Source organism: Chiloscyllium plagiosum, unplaced genomic scaffold (genome assembly GCF_037043375.1).
Source record: "Chiloscyllium plagiosum isolate Xiang-an unplaced genomic scaffold, Cpla_swu_hap1 HiC_scaffold_1, whole genome shotgun sequence".
Taxonomy (NCBI): domain Eukaryota; kingdom Metazoa; phylum Chordata; class Chondrichthyes; order Orectolobiformes; family Hemiscylliidae; genus Chiloscyllium; species Chiloscyllium plagiosum.
Genome location: NW_028270139.1, coordinates 120,256,673 through 120,272,251, shown reverse-complemented (window position 1 = coordinate 120,272,251; position 15,579 = coordinate 120,256,673). Strand labels below are relative to the sequence as shown.

General features: G+C 39.3%; 1 protein-coding gene across 6 annotated transcripts in view; it reads left to right on the top strand.

Moving 5' to 3' along the window:
• The window catches only part of rai14 (retinoic acid induced 14), a 273,963-nt gene that overhangs the window by 228,824 nt on the left and 29,560 nt on the right, over positions 1-15,579 (top strand). For 5 of the 6 annotated variants that reach the window (XM_043681189.2, XM_043681270.2, XM_043681357.2 and 2 more), the window contains 4 exons: positions 10,625-10,714; positions 10,904-10,996; positions 12,651-12,758; positions 13,327-13,393. In XM_043681189.2, coding sequence (XP_043537124.2) covers positions 10,625-10,714; positions 10,904-10,996; positions 12,651-12,758; positions 13,327-13,393 — 358 coding nt within the window. The remainder of the gene's footprint in view (positions 1-10,624; positions 10,715-10,903; positions 10,997-12,650; positions 12,759-13,326; positions 13,394-15,579) is intronic. The other variant, XM_043681627.2, reaches the window with a different exon arrangement.

Here is a 15,579-nt window from a genome sequence, read left to right as displayed (position 1 = left end):
TAAAGAAATTCAGGAAGTTAATTCCACTGAGTGCTGTCTGGATACAGAGAGAAAATGAAGTCAGAAATTCAGTGAAAGTTGGATAGGTTTTTAAGAACTGCCACCAAGCACACTCAATTGTTCACCTCCAAAGTAGCAGAAGAGCAGCCTGATAATCCTCAGCTTTTAACCTCCAGAGCTGCAGATGAGTCCATAGTCTTCACCTCCAAAAAAAAACAATTTTGTATATGTGGCAAGAAGCATTAAAATATATTCCTTTTGTAAATGTTCATGAATATTTTGATGTTTTATATTAACTTTTTTGTTTGATTTTACAGAAATATAACAAAATTACAAGGGTTCCTATCAAATTGTGTTTCGAATATCACAGTTTCACTTAATGTGGCAATTTACAGTAACGAGATTATCACATATATCGAGGACTACCTGTATGTTATTGGCAGAAAGACAAAGATGAGGTCTGGAATTCTGCTAAGTCAATGTGGCCAGCCTTATAAGGGCTCAGAGATTGTATATAGCTGTGGACGCATTGCTGTTGTAGCTAGGTTTAAAGGAGGCAAACTCTGCAATGACCCTTGCCTGAAGTATTTCACATATCGATGCAAGGAAGGAAAACAATGTCCAATTTATTTACTGGACTTGCCCAAGTAACGTTCCACCATGCATTAAGTTGTTTGTGGTTACCTTGTTCTTACATGTGTGATTGTGTATTAAAGTTTATACCCTGATTTTATAGGATTTTATTTTACAGCTTTAGATAAAGTTATACTGTTCTAAAGTTATACTGAAATTTGATATCTCCTTAGGAAAATCGTTTGACGTATGTTTAAATTTCCTTAGAAATCCTATCCACAGAAGTGCTGTTGTTTTTGGAGATTATCTTGTAGGACCATTGGAAGTTTTGAAGTTATTCATTTGTCCAATTCAATATTAATAAGTGACCCTGGTGTGTTATGATGTACAGCAGATTTCATGTTTATTGGAGACTGACACCAAGAAAATCATTTTTCACTTATTACACTTCCTAAAATTGGATAAGCTTTATTGCTTAACATTTACGTAAAGTTAGACTTTGAAGATACAAGTAAAATTTAGCAGATACTGGAGATCTGAAGTAGAAACAACCAATTCTGATGAAGGGTCACAGTCCAGAAACTTAACTGTTTCTTTCTGCAGAAAAGCTCCTTGGCCTGTAGATTTCTTTCAGCGTTTGCTGTTTTTAATTGAATTGCACGATATTTTGCAAGTGTCCCTTGAAAGAAGCAAACTACACTCAAACCTAATGTTGTGGCTTCACTCAAGGCATTGGTAATGATGGAATAAGTTATTTAATTTTCTAAATGTCAGCCATTCGACAAAGTTTTTCTCTTAATGGCAACTATGGGTGATGTCTGATCTTGTCTGTTGCTCAGCATGTGTTCATCATCCAATGAGCAGGAAAGAACTGGTAGGTCTTTAGCTGTTAAATAGTTCTCTGGAACTCTGGTTGCTTATAGCAGAGATATGTATTTCAAAACTTGATATCAGCTGTTGATCAGGTGTAGAAACTTGTGGAATAAGAGGAGAACAAGGTTAGGCTTCACGTCCAGGATATTGACAGGAATGATCGGGGAACATTTCCGTTCTGACAGAGGCAAGGAAGTTTTTGTGCTAAGTTTATATGCAAAGTTACATTTGTTTTCTCACCCATGAATGACAGTTTTTTTCCCCTTTTAATCCTATTCATTTTAATATGCATCATCGTTCTCTTTAATTCTAGCTCTCTCTCTCGATCTCCACTTCCCCCTCTTGACTTAGACCTCCTGTTTAACATTAGTAAATAAGCACATCTGTTTATGTTCATGGCTACAGTGCTATATACTTCTGTCATTTCTTCCTCTCCCTTTCCCTCAGCTTTTGAAGCTTACTGTTTATTCTATTCATTGGTTCATATGCAGATTTTCTACTTTCATGACCAGAAAAGAAATCTGGCAATGTAAACCCAATATTAAATATGATGTGTGCAGATAAGGCACCTTATTCTCTATTTCATTTATATTCTTTTTGAAAGTCAAACTTTCTTCACTGAGCACATATCAATGGCAACATTTCCCACGCAGCTTGTCACTGCTACAAAAATATTTTAATGTTGCATTACAGCTAGTTCCTCCCATTATTCCACATACCATTCTTAACATGTCTGTAACTAATGTTCATGGTTTCCTTCTCCACTTCTGTGTGTGAGTTATTTGGTTCTTGCCTGAGTAGAAAATGAACGTTTCAGTGTCTGCGTAAATAATAGTGAAATCCTGGTCAGAAGAATTCACTTGTGCCTCCACTTGCATTCTTCATAAGAATAGCATGGGAAACCTCAAAAAAAATGGGAAGAAGGAAAATATATTAAAACAAAGTCCCCCATGCACTACTTCTGCTAATTGTTAACCAAGACTGGCACAGTAGAACTCAAAGGATCAGTGAGTTCCACGTAAATATTTATTTAACCTGACGGTTCTATAGAAACAGAAAATAAGAATAGATGTTGAAGCTGAGTAGGCTGGGGCTGTTTTCCCTGGAGGTTATCAAAGTTTATAAAATCATGAGGGAGACGGATAGGGTAAACAGACAAAGTATTTTCCCTGGGGTGGGGGAATCCAGAATTAGAGTGCATAGGTTTAGGGTGAGAGGGGAAAGATATAAAAGGAACCGAAGGGGCAATTTTTTCACGGAGGGTGGTGCATGTATGGAATAAACTGCCAGAGGAAGTAGTGGAGGCTGGTACAATTATGATATTTAAAAGGCATCTGGATTGGTATAAGAATAGGAAAGGTTTAGAGGGATATGGGCCAAGTGCTGGCAAATGGAACTGGATTAATTTAGGATATCTGGTCAGCATGGACAAGTTGGACCAAAGGTCTGTTTCCGTGCTGTACATCTCTATGACTCTATGTGCTCCTCCAGCCTGAAAAAATATCCTTGCTAACCTGAGCCTGAATATAAATTCATTATCTGTTCTGTTGCACAGCATAAAATAATCATAACAAGAACTTACAAGCCCGCAGCTTTGATTGGACTCCATTGGTTCAATCAGTATGATTTTCTTCTGCATAGCACAAAAACAATGGCCATGCTGCACTTCCCACCAGCTAGAATGTGATGTCCGTAGTCAACATTTCCAAATATTTCTAATTGTTCTCTATCACTAATAGGTATTCCTAAAATGCAAAGAAAACCATTTTTACTTCATCTATGTTTTGCATTTAACTAATTTTTCTTCTCTTGATGATGAATTGTAATAACTTGGATGCAGTTATAGTCAAACTCCAAATACTGCAATTACTGGAAATCTGGAACAGACAAGAGAACCCTGGAGAAACTCAACAGACCCAGCAGCATGCGGGGAGAGTAATAGCATTACCATTTTAAATCCAGTGTGACTTCTTCTGAAGAAAGACTTGCTTCTCTAGCATTTTCTGTCTTTGTTGCGATCCTGCTATCCGCTTTGTTTATTCAAATATTCTAATGTTTTTGTTAAGTGGTTTACCAGTCATTGGACCTTCAGAGATACAACTGCAGGCTTCATCATTACGTGGCCCTCCACTGCAGTATTTAAAGGACTGACCACTCTATGCATGGTTTCAATGCCTTGCTGAAATGGTTCCTTAAATATAGTTGGGGTGGTTTGAAGTTGCCACAGTCTTACCTTGGACCCAGGAGGACCAAGGAGGCTGCTCTCATTTTAGATAGAGGGAGACAGACAACTGGTTGTGGTTGAACTGGAGTATTACCAGGCCTCCAGTGAGGGGAGAGTTTGAGAAGGAGATCCCTTCGTGCGAATCTCGGCCAGTGCAGGAATTAAGCTACTCTGGCATCACTGAATCATAAGCCAACCGTCCAGCCAAATGAGCTAACTAAATTGTAAAAGTTCTAAAAAATATGCTATCAGATATACACTTGTATTTCTTCGGAGAATCAAAGCATGAAGAGATGTGTGATCACTGAATCGCAATGGCAGAAGCTTGAACCCCAAGAAAACCTGTCAGAGCTTTCACTGCAGGCTTCATCATTACGTGGCCCTCCACTGCAGTATTTAAAGGACTGACCGCTCTATGCATGGTTTCAATGCCTTGCTGAGCAATGCCATAGAAGCTGCTACTGGGCTGTACATCATATTCTGTGCCATTGTGTGCAAACTCAGTATCAGAAATAAACAACAGAACATGAACTGATGTAACTTATTTCAAGACATCAGCGTGTCCCAAAGCACTTCAGAAAATGAATTTCTTTGGAAATGTGGTAACTGCTGTAATACAGGTAATGTGGCAGCAATTTCTGGGGCAGCAGTGGCATAGTGATAATGTTATTGAACTAGTAATCCAGAACCCCAGGTTGATGTTCTTGGAACATGGGTTTGAATTGCATGATGGCAGATGGTGAAATTTGAATTCAATAGAAAAACACTGAAATAAACAGATAGCTGATGGCAGCCATGTAAATACTATCAATTGTGATAAAAACTCATCTGGTTTACTGACGATCTTTACCATCCTACATGTAACTCCACATCCACAATGGTCATGCTTAATTGCAATTCGGATGGACAATATGCTGGACTAGACTGCAATGCCCCATATCCTGTGAATGGATGAAGAAAAAAACAATTCGAATATGCTCCACGATTTAATGTTAATCACATGGTAATCCACAATTTTGTCACTGTGCATGTGGCATGCATCTCAAGTAAAGTTGAGTCAGTGGTAGCACTATCATAAAGCAAATGATACTCTTACTGTAGAACTATACAGAACTGGAGACCAGATTGGCAGTATGAAGGTGCAGTTTGATTGCAGACTCGTCACAAGGTGACATTTACAAATATGTGAATTAGATGTAGAGGTCAGTCATTCAGCCCTTCAACTGTAGATTCCTCTGCACCTCAGAATTCTGCAGCACTTCACTGTTTCAATAATACTCTACTTTTTGAACTATTTCCTACAAAAGACTACAACTTCACAGTTTCAACATTGTATTCCTGGAATGGTAGGTCTAACATATGAGGAATGGCTGAGGATCCTGGGATTGTATTCATTGGAGTTTAGAAGATTAAGGGGAGATCTAATAGAAACTTACAAGATAATACATGGCTTGGAGAGGGTGGATGCTAGGAAATTGTTTCCGTTAGGTGAGGAGACTAGGACCCGTGGACACAGCCTTAGAATTAGAGGGGGTAAATTCAGAACAGAAATGCGGAGACATTTCTTCAGCCAGAGAGTGGTGGGCCTGTGGAATTCATTGCCACAGAGTACAGTGGAGGCTGGGACGCTAAATGTCTTCAAGGCAGAAATTGATAAATTCTTGATGTCACAAGGAATTAAGGGCTACGGGGAGAATGCGGGTAAGTGGAGTTGAAATGCCCATCAGCCATGATTGAATGGCGGAGTGGACTCGATGGGCCGAATGGCCTTACTTCCGCTCCTATGTCTTATGGCCTTATTACTCACTTAACAATTCTGTGAATATGTTTATGGTGCAGAAGGAGACTCTCTGGCCCATTGTGTCTGTACTGGCTGTCTGAGCATTTTAGGTCTGTGCCAATATCCTGCCTTTTCCCAAAAACCCTGCACATTCTCTCCTATTTAAGTAATGATCCAATACCTTCTTGAATGCCTCTGTTAAAGCAACTTCACCACACATCCAAGCCATGTATTTCATACACTACCCACACACCATAAGATTTTTTTTCTCTCATGACCCATTGTTTCTTTTAGAAAACTCTTTAAAACAGTGCCTATTTGTTCTTAATTTGTTTATGACTGGGAGCAGTTTGTACTAATACACTCTGTTTGGACCCTTCATGATTTTGAAAACATGTATCAAATCTCCTCTTCACCTTCTCTCCTCCAAGGAAAATTACCCATTTTTCCAGTATTTCTTCATAACGGGAGTGTCTCATCCCTGGAACTATTCTCTTAAAAGACAGACAGAAAAAGAAGGAGATGAGATAGCATTGTTAAAGATGGAAATCAGGGCAATAGTGAAGAAGGATATTGGCTTGAAAATCATGATGTGGAGCCTGTAACGGGTAAAGTTGAGGAAATCTTCGAGGAGAAAGTGAGGTCTGCAGATGCTGGAGATCAAAGTTGAAACTTTATTGCTGGAACAGCACAGCAGGTCAGGCAGCATCCAGGGAACAGGAGATTCGACGTTTCGGGCACAGGCCCTGAAGAAGGGCCTGTGCCCGAAACGTCGAATCTCCTGTTCCCTGGATGCTGCCTGACCTGCTGTGCTGTTCCAGCAATAAAGTTTCAACAAAAGTTGAGGAAAGCCAAGGAGCAGAAACCGTTGAGGTTGTCTATAGATACCCGTGGAGATGTAAGCAAAGGCACTAAACAAGAAATTGAAGAGGCATGCGATAAAGGTACAAGTATAATCATAGACGTACTTAATTTCTATATAGATTAGACAAATTCAATTAGTATTGTGGAGCAGAATGTCCTGGAGTGTGTCTGTGATGGGTTTTTAGACCAATACATTGAAGAACCAACCAGAAAACAGGCTATTTTAGACTTGGTACAATGATAAAGGCTTAACTAACAATTTTGGAGAACATATTATGATAGAATTCTTAATTTAGGATGGAGATTTATTTAAGTTGCATCTGAAGCTAGGGTCCTGAATCTAAATATAGAAAACAATGGCGGTTTGAGGCACAAATTTTCAGAATGGATTGGGGATCTTACCCAAAGAGTTAGCAGTGGGTAGGCAGTGGCTTATATTTAAAGAACAATTAAACAATAATCATTCATATATTGTGCGCATTTGAGGTTATTGCACAAGGATTTGCACATGGCTCAACTACGACTCACAGAATAGGGATAGCATCAGATCCAAAGAGGCAACATATAAAATTTACAGAAAAAGCAGCACGACTGAGGATTGTGAGCTTTTTAAAATTTGGTGAAAAAGGACAAAATATTTTATCAAGAGAGGGAAAAGAGAGCATGAATGTACGGTTGCAGAGAATGTAGAAACTGACAGGTAGGTAAAGCTTCTATAAATATATGAAGAGAGAAGAAACCCTTAAATACCCAATGTGGGTCCCTTTCAGTCTCAAGCTGCGGAAATTATAATGCGAATTTAAGAAATGGCAGAAGAATTGAACTTGTATTTGGGGAACCAAAGTTCTAATGAGAGAGCAGATTTGAAGGAAATCAGTATTTGTATGAAAATGGTGCTGGGGAAATTAATGAGGGTTAACGGGGCCAGAGTACTAAAAGAAATTAGACTGGAAATTATATTGGTTGTTATCTTCCAAAATTCAATAGACTGTGGTACAGCACCTACAAATTGGTGAGTGGCAAATGTACCCCGACTATTTAAAAAGAAAGGGAGAGAAAAAAAAGATATAATTACAGATCAGTTAGCCTGATTTCAGTAGTGGGGAAAATGCTGAAGTTTTTTTTAAATGTGATTGCAGAACATTTGGAAAGCATTAACAGGGTTGGACAAAGCCAGCATGGGTTTATGAAAGGCAAATCATGCTGCATAAATCAACTGAAATACTTTGCATTTGAGGGAAATAGATAAGGGTGAATCAGTGGATGTGGTGTATTTTCAGAAGGCTGCTGGTAAGAGCCCTTATAGGAAGTTAATGGGCAAAGAAAAGCATATGAACTAGTAGGTAATATATTGACATAGGTCAAGAGTTAGTTGATAGACAAAATAAATGGGCCATCTTCTGAGTGGTAGGCAACGACTAATTGGATTCTGCAAATTTCAATGCTTGGATCGCAGCTATCCATGACATATATGCAAAAGAATGAACCTAAAAATGCATTTCCAAGTTTGCTGGTGAGATAAAACTGGGTGGAGTTGAAAGTTGTGAGAAGAATTCCGTCCAGTCTTTGGTTGGATACACACCCATCCGGCTAATACAGTTCCCATTTCCCAAGAGCCGTTCTCAGTGTCCCAGGAATCTAAAGCACTCCCTTCTAGGCTGTCTTTCCAGCTGCATATTCACTTGTCTTATCTTTCTATTTCTGTATGTACTGCCCATGTCACTGAGAGTAATCCAGAGATTATTGCTAGCTAATTTTCTATTTGCTCCTAAGTTCTCATTACAGGGCCACAGCCCCCTTTGTATTTATTAATACCAATGTGGTCCATGATCTCTGCCTGTTTTCCTTCCCCTATTTCGATTTGCATCATTCTATGTCATCTTCTCAACACACTTCTTGCATTGCTTTATGTCATCTGTACGTTTAACCACCACATCTAAGTCATTAGTATAAATTGTAAAAAGATGAGGGCCCTATGGTACTCAACTCATCATATCCTTCCAACCTGAAAATAAAGACCTATTTCTCTCTCTTCTGCCAGCTAGCTAATCTTCACTCCATGCTAGCATGTTACCCTTTATACCATGAGCTCCTGCTTTGCACAACAATTATTATTGTGGAATATTTGCATGTTTAGAGGTTCCAATTAGTATGTATCAACTTAGCCCTGAAAATGATATGAAATGTAAATGCATTTCTATTCCTATTTCTAACTGGCCTCCTGCATCTTCCTGTTTTGAAACCTAATTGTTTGCACATGTTAGCTTTTCTCCATCTCCCTCTGTTCGCAACTTGAAACTTGAGCTTGAGAGCATATGTTCTCTAGCAGAGTATCTAAGCAATTGGTGTGAGATGTTGCAAAGATTGGCTAACAGGTTGTTTTTTTTATGTATGCAGTGTTGGGAAATAATAAAATGGAGTTCATTAACATTTTAATCACATTTCTCATCATACTATCCTCTAAGAAAAGAATTCTTGATGAATCCAATTTGTTTTGTTGCACCATTATTTAAATATAAATTGTTCACATGATATTTCCGATGGAAAAATGTTCCCAATGTCTAACAATGCCTTAGCCTGCTCCTAAACCTCTTGAGTTCTTGGCTTTGTTTAGTTTTTGATTGACTGAATTCTAACTTTTCCATATTTCTAAAAACAAGTTGTTTCCCAATAGAATTTCTTATTTTAAAATTAATTTCTTGAAATTATAGTTACTTAAATTTCTCTCTTTATTTTAGTGAAAGGCAGGTTAAACATGACTATTATAAGCAAGACATAACAGAAACCCAATGTACTGTGGATGGCCTATGAGCACTAATGTTGGATCCAGTGATGGATAGACCTGGGACAGTAGATAATCAAATTCAGACTGCTTTGTTAATTAATTAGCTTCAGTTTAACATTGTGCAAATTATTTTAATGTTGAGTTGCAATCATAATGATGACAACAACAATATAAATAACCTTTAAGCCAAGGAATCAGTAACAAGGCATTACTGATCACTCCCATGGAACATCTTCCAAGCTCAGCTATATTTTCTTGTTGACAGTGCCAGACCCACTAGTATATGGGCCCATTTATACATGGTCCTGTGACAATAGTTAACAAGATTGGTGGAGGACGTGACTTATTTGCTTTCAGCTTCTCCATGATGGACCTATGCTCATTGGAATTTAGAAGAATGAGAGACAACTTTTTTTGAAATAGCCAAGATCCTTGATGGACTTGACAGGGGAAAGTTGTTTCCCCTCAGGAGGGTTTAGGACCAGAAGACGTAATCTCAGAGCAAGGAGTCACCTGTTTAAAACAGGAGCACAGAGGAATTTCTTCTTGCAAGGAAATGAATCTGTAGAATTCTTCACTGCAGAAGCCTGTCAAGGCTGAGTCATTAAGAATATTCAAGACTAAAATAGACACATTTTTAATCAATAAAGGAAATAAAGAGAGAGTTGTAAAGAAAAGGCAGAAAAGTGGCATTGAGGATTATCAGATCAGCCACGATTGAATAATGGAGTAGATTTGATAGGCTGAAAGGCAAACTTCTGCCCCGCATCTTATTGTTTATTGTCTTATACTAAAGCAGGACACAGTTACCTTGAGCAAAATACCGCAAATGGTGGGAATCTGAAATCAAATGGACAATTTTAGAAAACAAATAACTGCGGATACTGGAAATCAAGCAAAAACAAGTTACTAGAAAAAACCCAACAGGTCTGGCAGCATCTGTGGAGAGAAAGCAGAGCTAACATTTTGGGTCCAGTAAAGCAGGGGCCTGCTATTGGAGATCAGTTACCTCAATTGGCTACAGTGTGATGCAACATGACACCAGTTCAACCCTGTGCCACCTGAAATAATTCATGGAGCTCTGTTTCCCTGCCTTACACCACAGTTGTAGAGTGGTGTGTCTCAAGCAGTATGCAACCAATTTTATCTCGAAAGGACAGAAATGTTTATGACCTCTTGTGGACAATGTCTAAATCTTGACTTGCTGGCATCAAAACCTTTTTGGAATCTCTGTAATGATTTCTACGTATTGCTACCACTTCAGTTCAAATATCTATATCTAAAACAGGTGATTGCTTAATTCACATTTCAGATGGAGAGCATTTAATTATATGCATACATCAAAAATACTGTTCATTTTAAAGTTGAGCTTTGCTTTATGCATGTTAATCTCACAACCTAATGAGCATGCACATATTTGGAACATACCAAAAAGACATGCATTAACTGATTATATGAATTTAACATTCACAACTTTTACTAACCAAACTAACTCCTCTACGTTTCTGATCTGTAAAATTTTCAGCTGGATCCTGCCATTAAAATCTTTGCAGATAGAAGTGGAACTCCTAAAAAGCGAAAAGCACCACCACCACCACCAAGCAGTGCTTTGCAGGTAAAGGATAAAGGGTCTAACTGGCCATCTGATTAGCCAGATAAATATTTATAGATAGAAATTTGGTCACTTCTAATAAAGGTTCATTATTGATTGATTTAAACAATAGTTATTTGCTTTATTTCTCGATGAGAATTTATGACTTCAGTCAGCAATTTAATGATTAATAATTTGTGGCGTTTTGTCTAGGGTCCCCAACCTAATGAAATGCCATTTCCAGAGTCCCGTCGTCCTTGTTCATCAGGATGTGAGCCGTCAAAAGTTGAAGAAACATCCATTAAGGTAGTTAGTTTGTAGCTTAATATCTAGTATTAATAAGATGTTTCCATAACCAAAGCAATTGAGAAATATTGTCACACTGACCCTCCTAGCTTTTTATGAAAGAAGGGAACTCTACTGTGGGGAGAATCCCGTAGCTCTCCCTCAGAATTGCGAAGCCATACTTCCCATTCTGACAGGTCTTTCCTGTCTAGAATCATAGACTCTGTACAGCGTGGCAGCCATTGAGTCCACATCAATCCTCCAAAGAGCATCCCAGCCAGACCCATCCCTCTACCCTATCTCTGTAACCTTGTATTTCCCAGGCTAAGCCACTTAGCCTGCACATCCCTGGACACTATGGACAATTTAGCATGGCCAATCTACCTAACGTGCACATTTTTTTGACTGTGAGAGGAAACCAGAGCACCCAGAGGAAACCCATGTAGACATGGGGAGAATGTGCAAACTTCAAGGCTGGAATTGAAACATGGTCCTGGTGCTGTGAGGGATCAGGACAAACCATTGAGTCACCATGCTGCCCAGTACAGAGTAATAGTTGTAGTTACGAGCTCTGAGGAAGCTGACCTATGCCCCCTTTTAACACGAGTAAGTAGCTGTATTTGAAATATCAAGGTCCTGACAGAAGCTGTCAAAGGGACTAACAAACATTAAGTATATAAAGTATTTGTGGTAGGCTACTGGGAGGATATCATGCCAAAGTGCCAGGTAAGTAGGGTACCAGTTGGGCCAGGGTAGAGTCCCAGGGACAGGGTGCCTGATGAATAGGGGTGGGGTGCTAGGTGAGTCAGCTACTAGGGATGGGATGTCAGATATATTGGGTCCCAGGAGGGTGTCAAGTCAGGATCTGGGGAAAGAATAGTTCAGTGTGTGCAAGTAAAGTATAGAGTCTGTTGAATAGCTACTCAGGAGTTTGATTATGTATTTAAGCATTTAACTTCTCCTAAGTAACTATTTTACTTAATTTAAACAGAACTGTCTGAAGTCTTCGAGTTAGTGGAGACTTTCAGAGGATTCCAGGCGTAGAGGAATTGACTTGAGGAAAATTCAATTTCCCAGGAAATCCTTCAGAGTCTGCTACAGTGGGGATTCTGCAAGTGATGAAATGCAAATCTGATCTACACAGGAATAACAACTGTCTAGCCAGCAGACATCATGACTTCAAATTTAAATACTTACTTTGCTGGAGAGACCTTGGTCACAGATTCTCATTTGGTTTGCTTTGTGCACTTAGTAAATTGTGAACGTGTTCTATTGGAGCAATTAGAGGCTTTAAATAGCCACGTTTATAGGACACCAAATATTGCTTACAGTTGAATCTGAGGGAGTTGTTAAAGATATTCAATTGTATGCTTTTTTTGTGCACTTACAATATGAAGAAGAGTGAGCAGCTTTGCTGATAGTTAAATCATTGCCAGAAAAGGATTCCTCTCCTTTACCTAAAGGTTTGAAGAAATGGGCTGAGTTTTAATGTTAAGAGTGTTCATTGCCATATCACTCTCTAATCTGCCCTTGTCAAATATTAACGGAGACCCAAAGAAGCAATCAGTAAGTTAAAACTTTACATGTGATAACAAGGCCATGAGCCTCATCACCAACCATCTTCATTTCTGTTTGGAGGAGATAACCTTGTTCACTTTATGTATTTGTGTTACAGGATAGAGAGAACAGTGAGGAAATGAGAAAACTTCAAGCAGAGAAGGCAAATTTGTTGGAGGTGATACAAAACCTAAATCTGCAACTGCGAGACAAAAACCTCCAAGAGGTAGTTTTCTCTGTAAATTGAGTATACCTGCTATTTATATGGATTCTGGACTAATTTCAGTTTTTAAGACAGACATAGAGATCTTCGTTGGATGAGGCCGGTCACAGAGAGGGATCTGATTTGAGTTAAGGCAGTTCCAATCACCCGTAATCCTCATCAATTCATAGGATAATATAGTCTGAATTGCCAAAAACACAGTAATGCCTATAGTTATACCTACACTTTCCCACTCCCTAGTATTGAATTTTATGACACTTCAAGTGCTTGCCCAAGTACTTTTTAAAGGTTGTGAGGATAAACTATATGTCTAGTTCCTGTTCCTGTAGTAATATAAGTTTTATATTTGATGACAGTACTCAATATAACCAGCTTATAACATAGTGCAGGATAATTGTAGAAAGAAGCTGATAATCGTGTTTTATCACCATGTGTATATGCTGTGCAGGAAATCCCATTTTAGATGTACTCTAATCATTATAGCTGTGGTCTTAATAATCCAAAAAGAATTCTGGATAAATGTTGAAAATCAAAGCTCATTCTCTTCTTTCTTAATTTTTTTAAAAATTAGGCACAACAAAATAGCCTCAAAAAACGCGACTGTCGGAGTAGTGAAGAAGTGCCACTTGATACAATAGGTATTGTATGAAGTTGCTGACCTATATATTATGCAGCTAATGCTGATACTTATTTGTAACTGTTTTTGTAATTGTCAGATAATGGCTTAAATGCTGTGAAAGCTTCTAATCACTACAAATGAAGCAATGCTCTATTCTAAGTTTATCATGGGGTCCATTATTGATTTAAGAAGCTGGGTTGGACTTCCTGCTGAAGGATAATTTGCTGCAAGACATTGTAAGTTAGATAGTTTTATGGAAAACTTAAAATGGTTTTATTAAAGGTAATATGAGCACATGTACACAAGTGGCATCAAGAATAACGAGATGAATGCTTCTTCAAATTTTGAATACACATTATTGTAAACTTGTCAAGCAGCAGCGTAGTTCCTTTTTAAAGGTTACTGTTGTCTCAAATTTCAAAACAGTGAGTTTGCTTCACCTTTTAAAGTGATTGGCTTAATTGATTTTTTATCCGTTTGGCAGAACAAACAAGACAAAGTAGGGAATTACATGTAAGATATGTTTAGCAGCACATTACTTAGGCCTGAGTTTTCACACTTGAGTAAGAGTTGGAGAAAATTCCCAATTCCACAAGTCCAACTGAGGGGAAAGTATCCTGCACAGTTGGGTTTATGTTGTTGGGATGTAGGTGTTAGCAGGAGTCAGAACTTTCACCCCAAGTAAGAGTTAGGAGGCAGCCCACGGAGTGCTGGGTTTGGAGATGAGCTGTGGGGAAATGTGTTCCTTGATGGCTTTGGAATTTTTCACAGCTGTTTAAGAAAAGAATAAAACAAGAGAAAAAACAGACCTCCAACCCTCAACCCTTTGTACTTCGTAAATAACTGCATTCACTACATTTAAGTTACTTTATCTATTTAATCCCTTATAAATGCAAACAGTTCTATTCATAGCCCATTTCAAAACACTTCTTAAGTGCTGGTGCTATCAATCAAACTATGAACTGAAAGGCACCCCATTGTGATAGTTTGTGAGATCTGTTCCAATGAGTTAATCCAATTTCTACAGATGTTCATGTCTACTTTTAACAATCTCAAAGGGCACCTGACCTCTCCCAAAGATTTTGCTTCATCTTTCCTAAAGATTCGCACCCTTTCCAAACAACTGCAGTGGTTTTAGACCTCCACCTGAAAAATATGCTGTCCATACCTCTTGGTTTGAACTTGCAAACTACAACACATACAAGCACTTACTATCCTCTGTGAAAAAAAATGCCTCTCACATCTCCTTCAAAATTACTCCATTTTTACTTTAAACCTGTGTCACCTTGTAATTCACATCTCTACTCCTGGAGGGAGAAAAAGACTATCTATTCTGTCCATGCCTCTCAATTTTGTAAACTTCTATCAGGCCACCCTTCATCCTTCAATGTTCAAGTAAAAACAAACCAAGTTTGTCTAATCTCTCCTCCTAGGAGGAGAAAGTGAGGTCTGCAGATGCTGAAGATCAGAGCTGGAAATGTGTTGCTGGAAAAGCGCAGCAGGTCAGGCAGCATCCAGGGAACTGGAGAATCGACGTTTCGGGCATAAGCCCTTCTTCAGGAATGAGGAAAGTTTGGCCAGCAGGCTAAGATAAAAGGTAGGGAGGAGGGACTTGGGGGAGGGGGGTCGGAAATGTGATAGGTGGAAAGAGGTCAAGGTGAGGGTGATAGGTCAGACTGGGGTGGGGGCGGAGAGGTCGGGAAGAAGATTGCAGGTTAGGAAGGCGGTGCTGAATTCGATGGATTTGACTGAGACAGGGTGGGGGGAGGGGAAATGAGGAAACTGGTGAAATCCGAGTTCATCCCTTGTGGTTGGAGGGTTCCTAGGCGGAAGATGAGGCGTTCTTCCTCCAACCGTCGTTTTGTTGTGGTCTGACGATGGAGGAGTCCAAAGACCTGCATATCCTTGGTGGAGTGGGAGGGGGAATTGAAATGTTGAGCTACAGGGTGGTTGGGTTGGTTGGTCCGGGTGTCCCAGAGGTGTTCTCTGAAACGCTCCGCAAGTAGCCGGCCTGTCTCCCCAATATAGAGGAGGCCACATCGGGTGCAGAGGATGCAATAGATGATGTGTGTGGAGGTGCAGGTGAATCTGTGGCGGATATGGAAGTTTCCTTTGGGGCCTTGGAGGGAGGTGAGGGGGGAGGTGTGGGCGCAAGTCTTGCACCTCCTGCGGTTGCAGGGGAAGGTGCCGGGAGTGGAGGTTGGG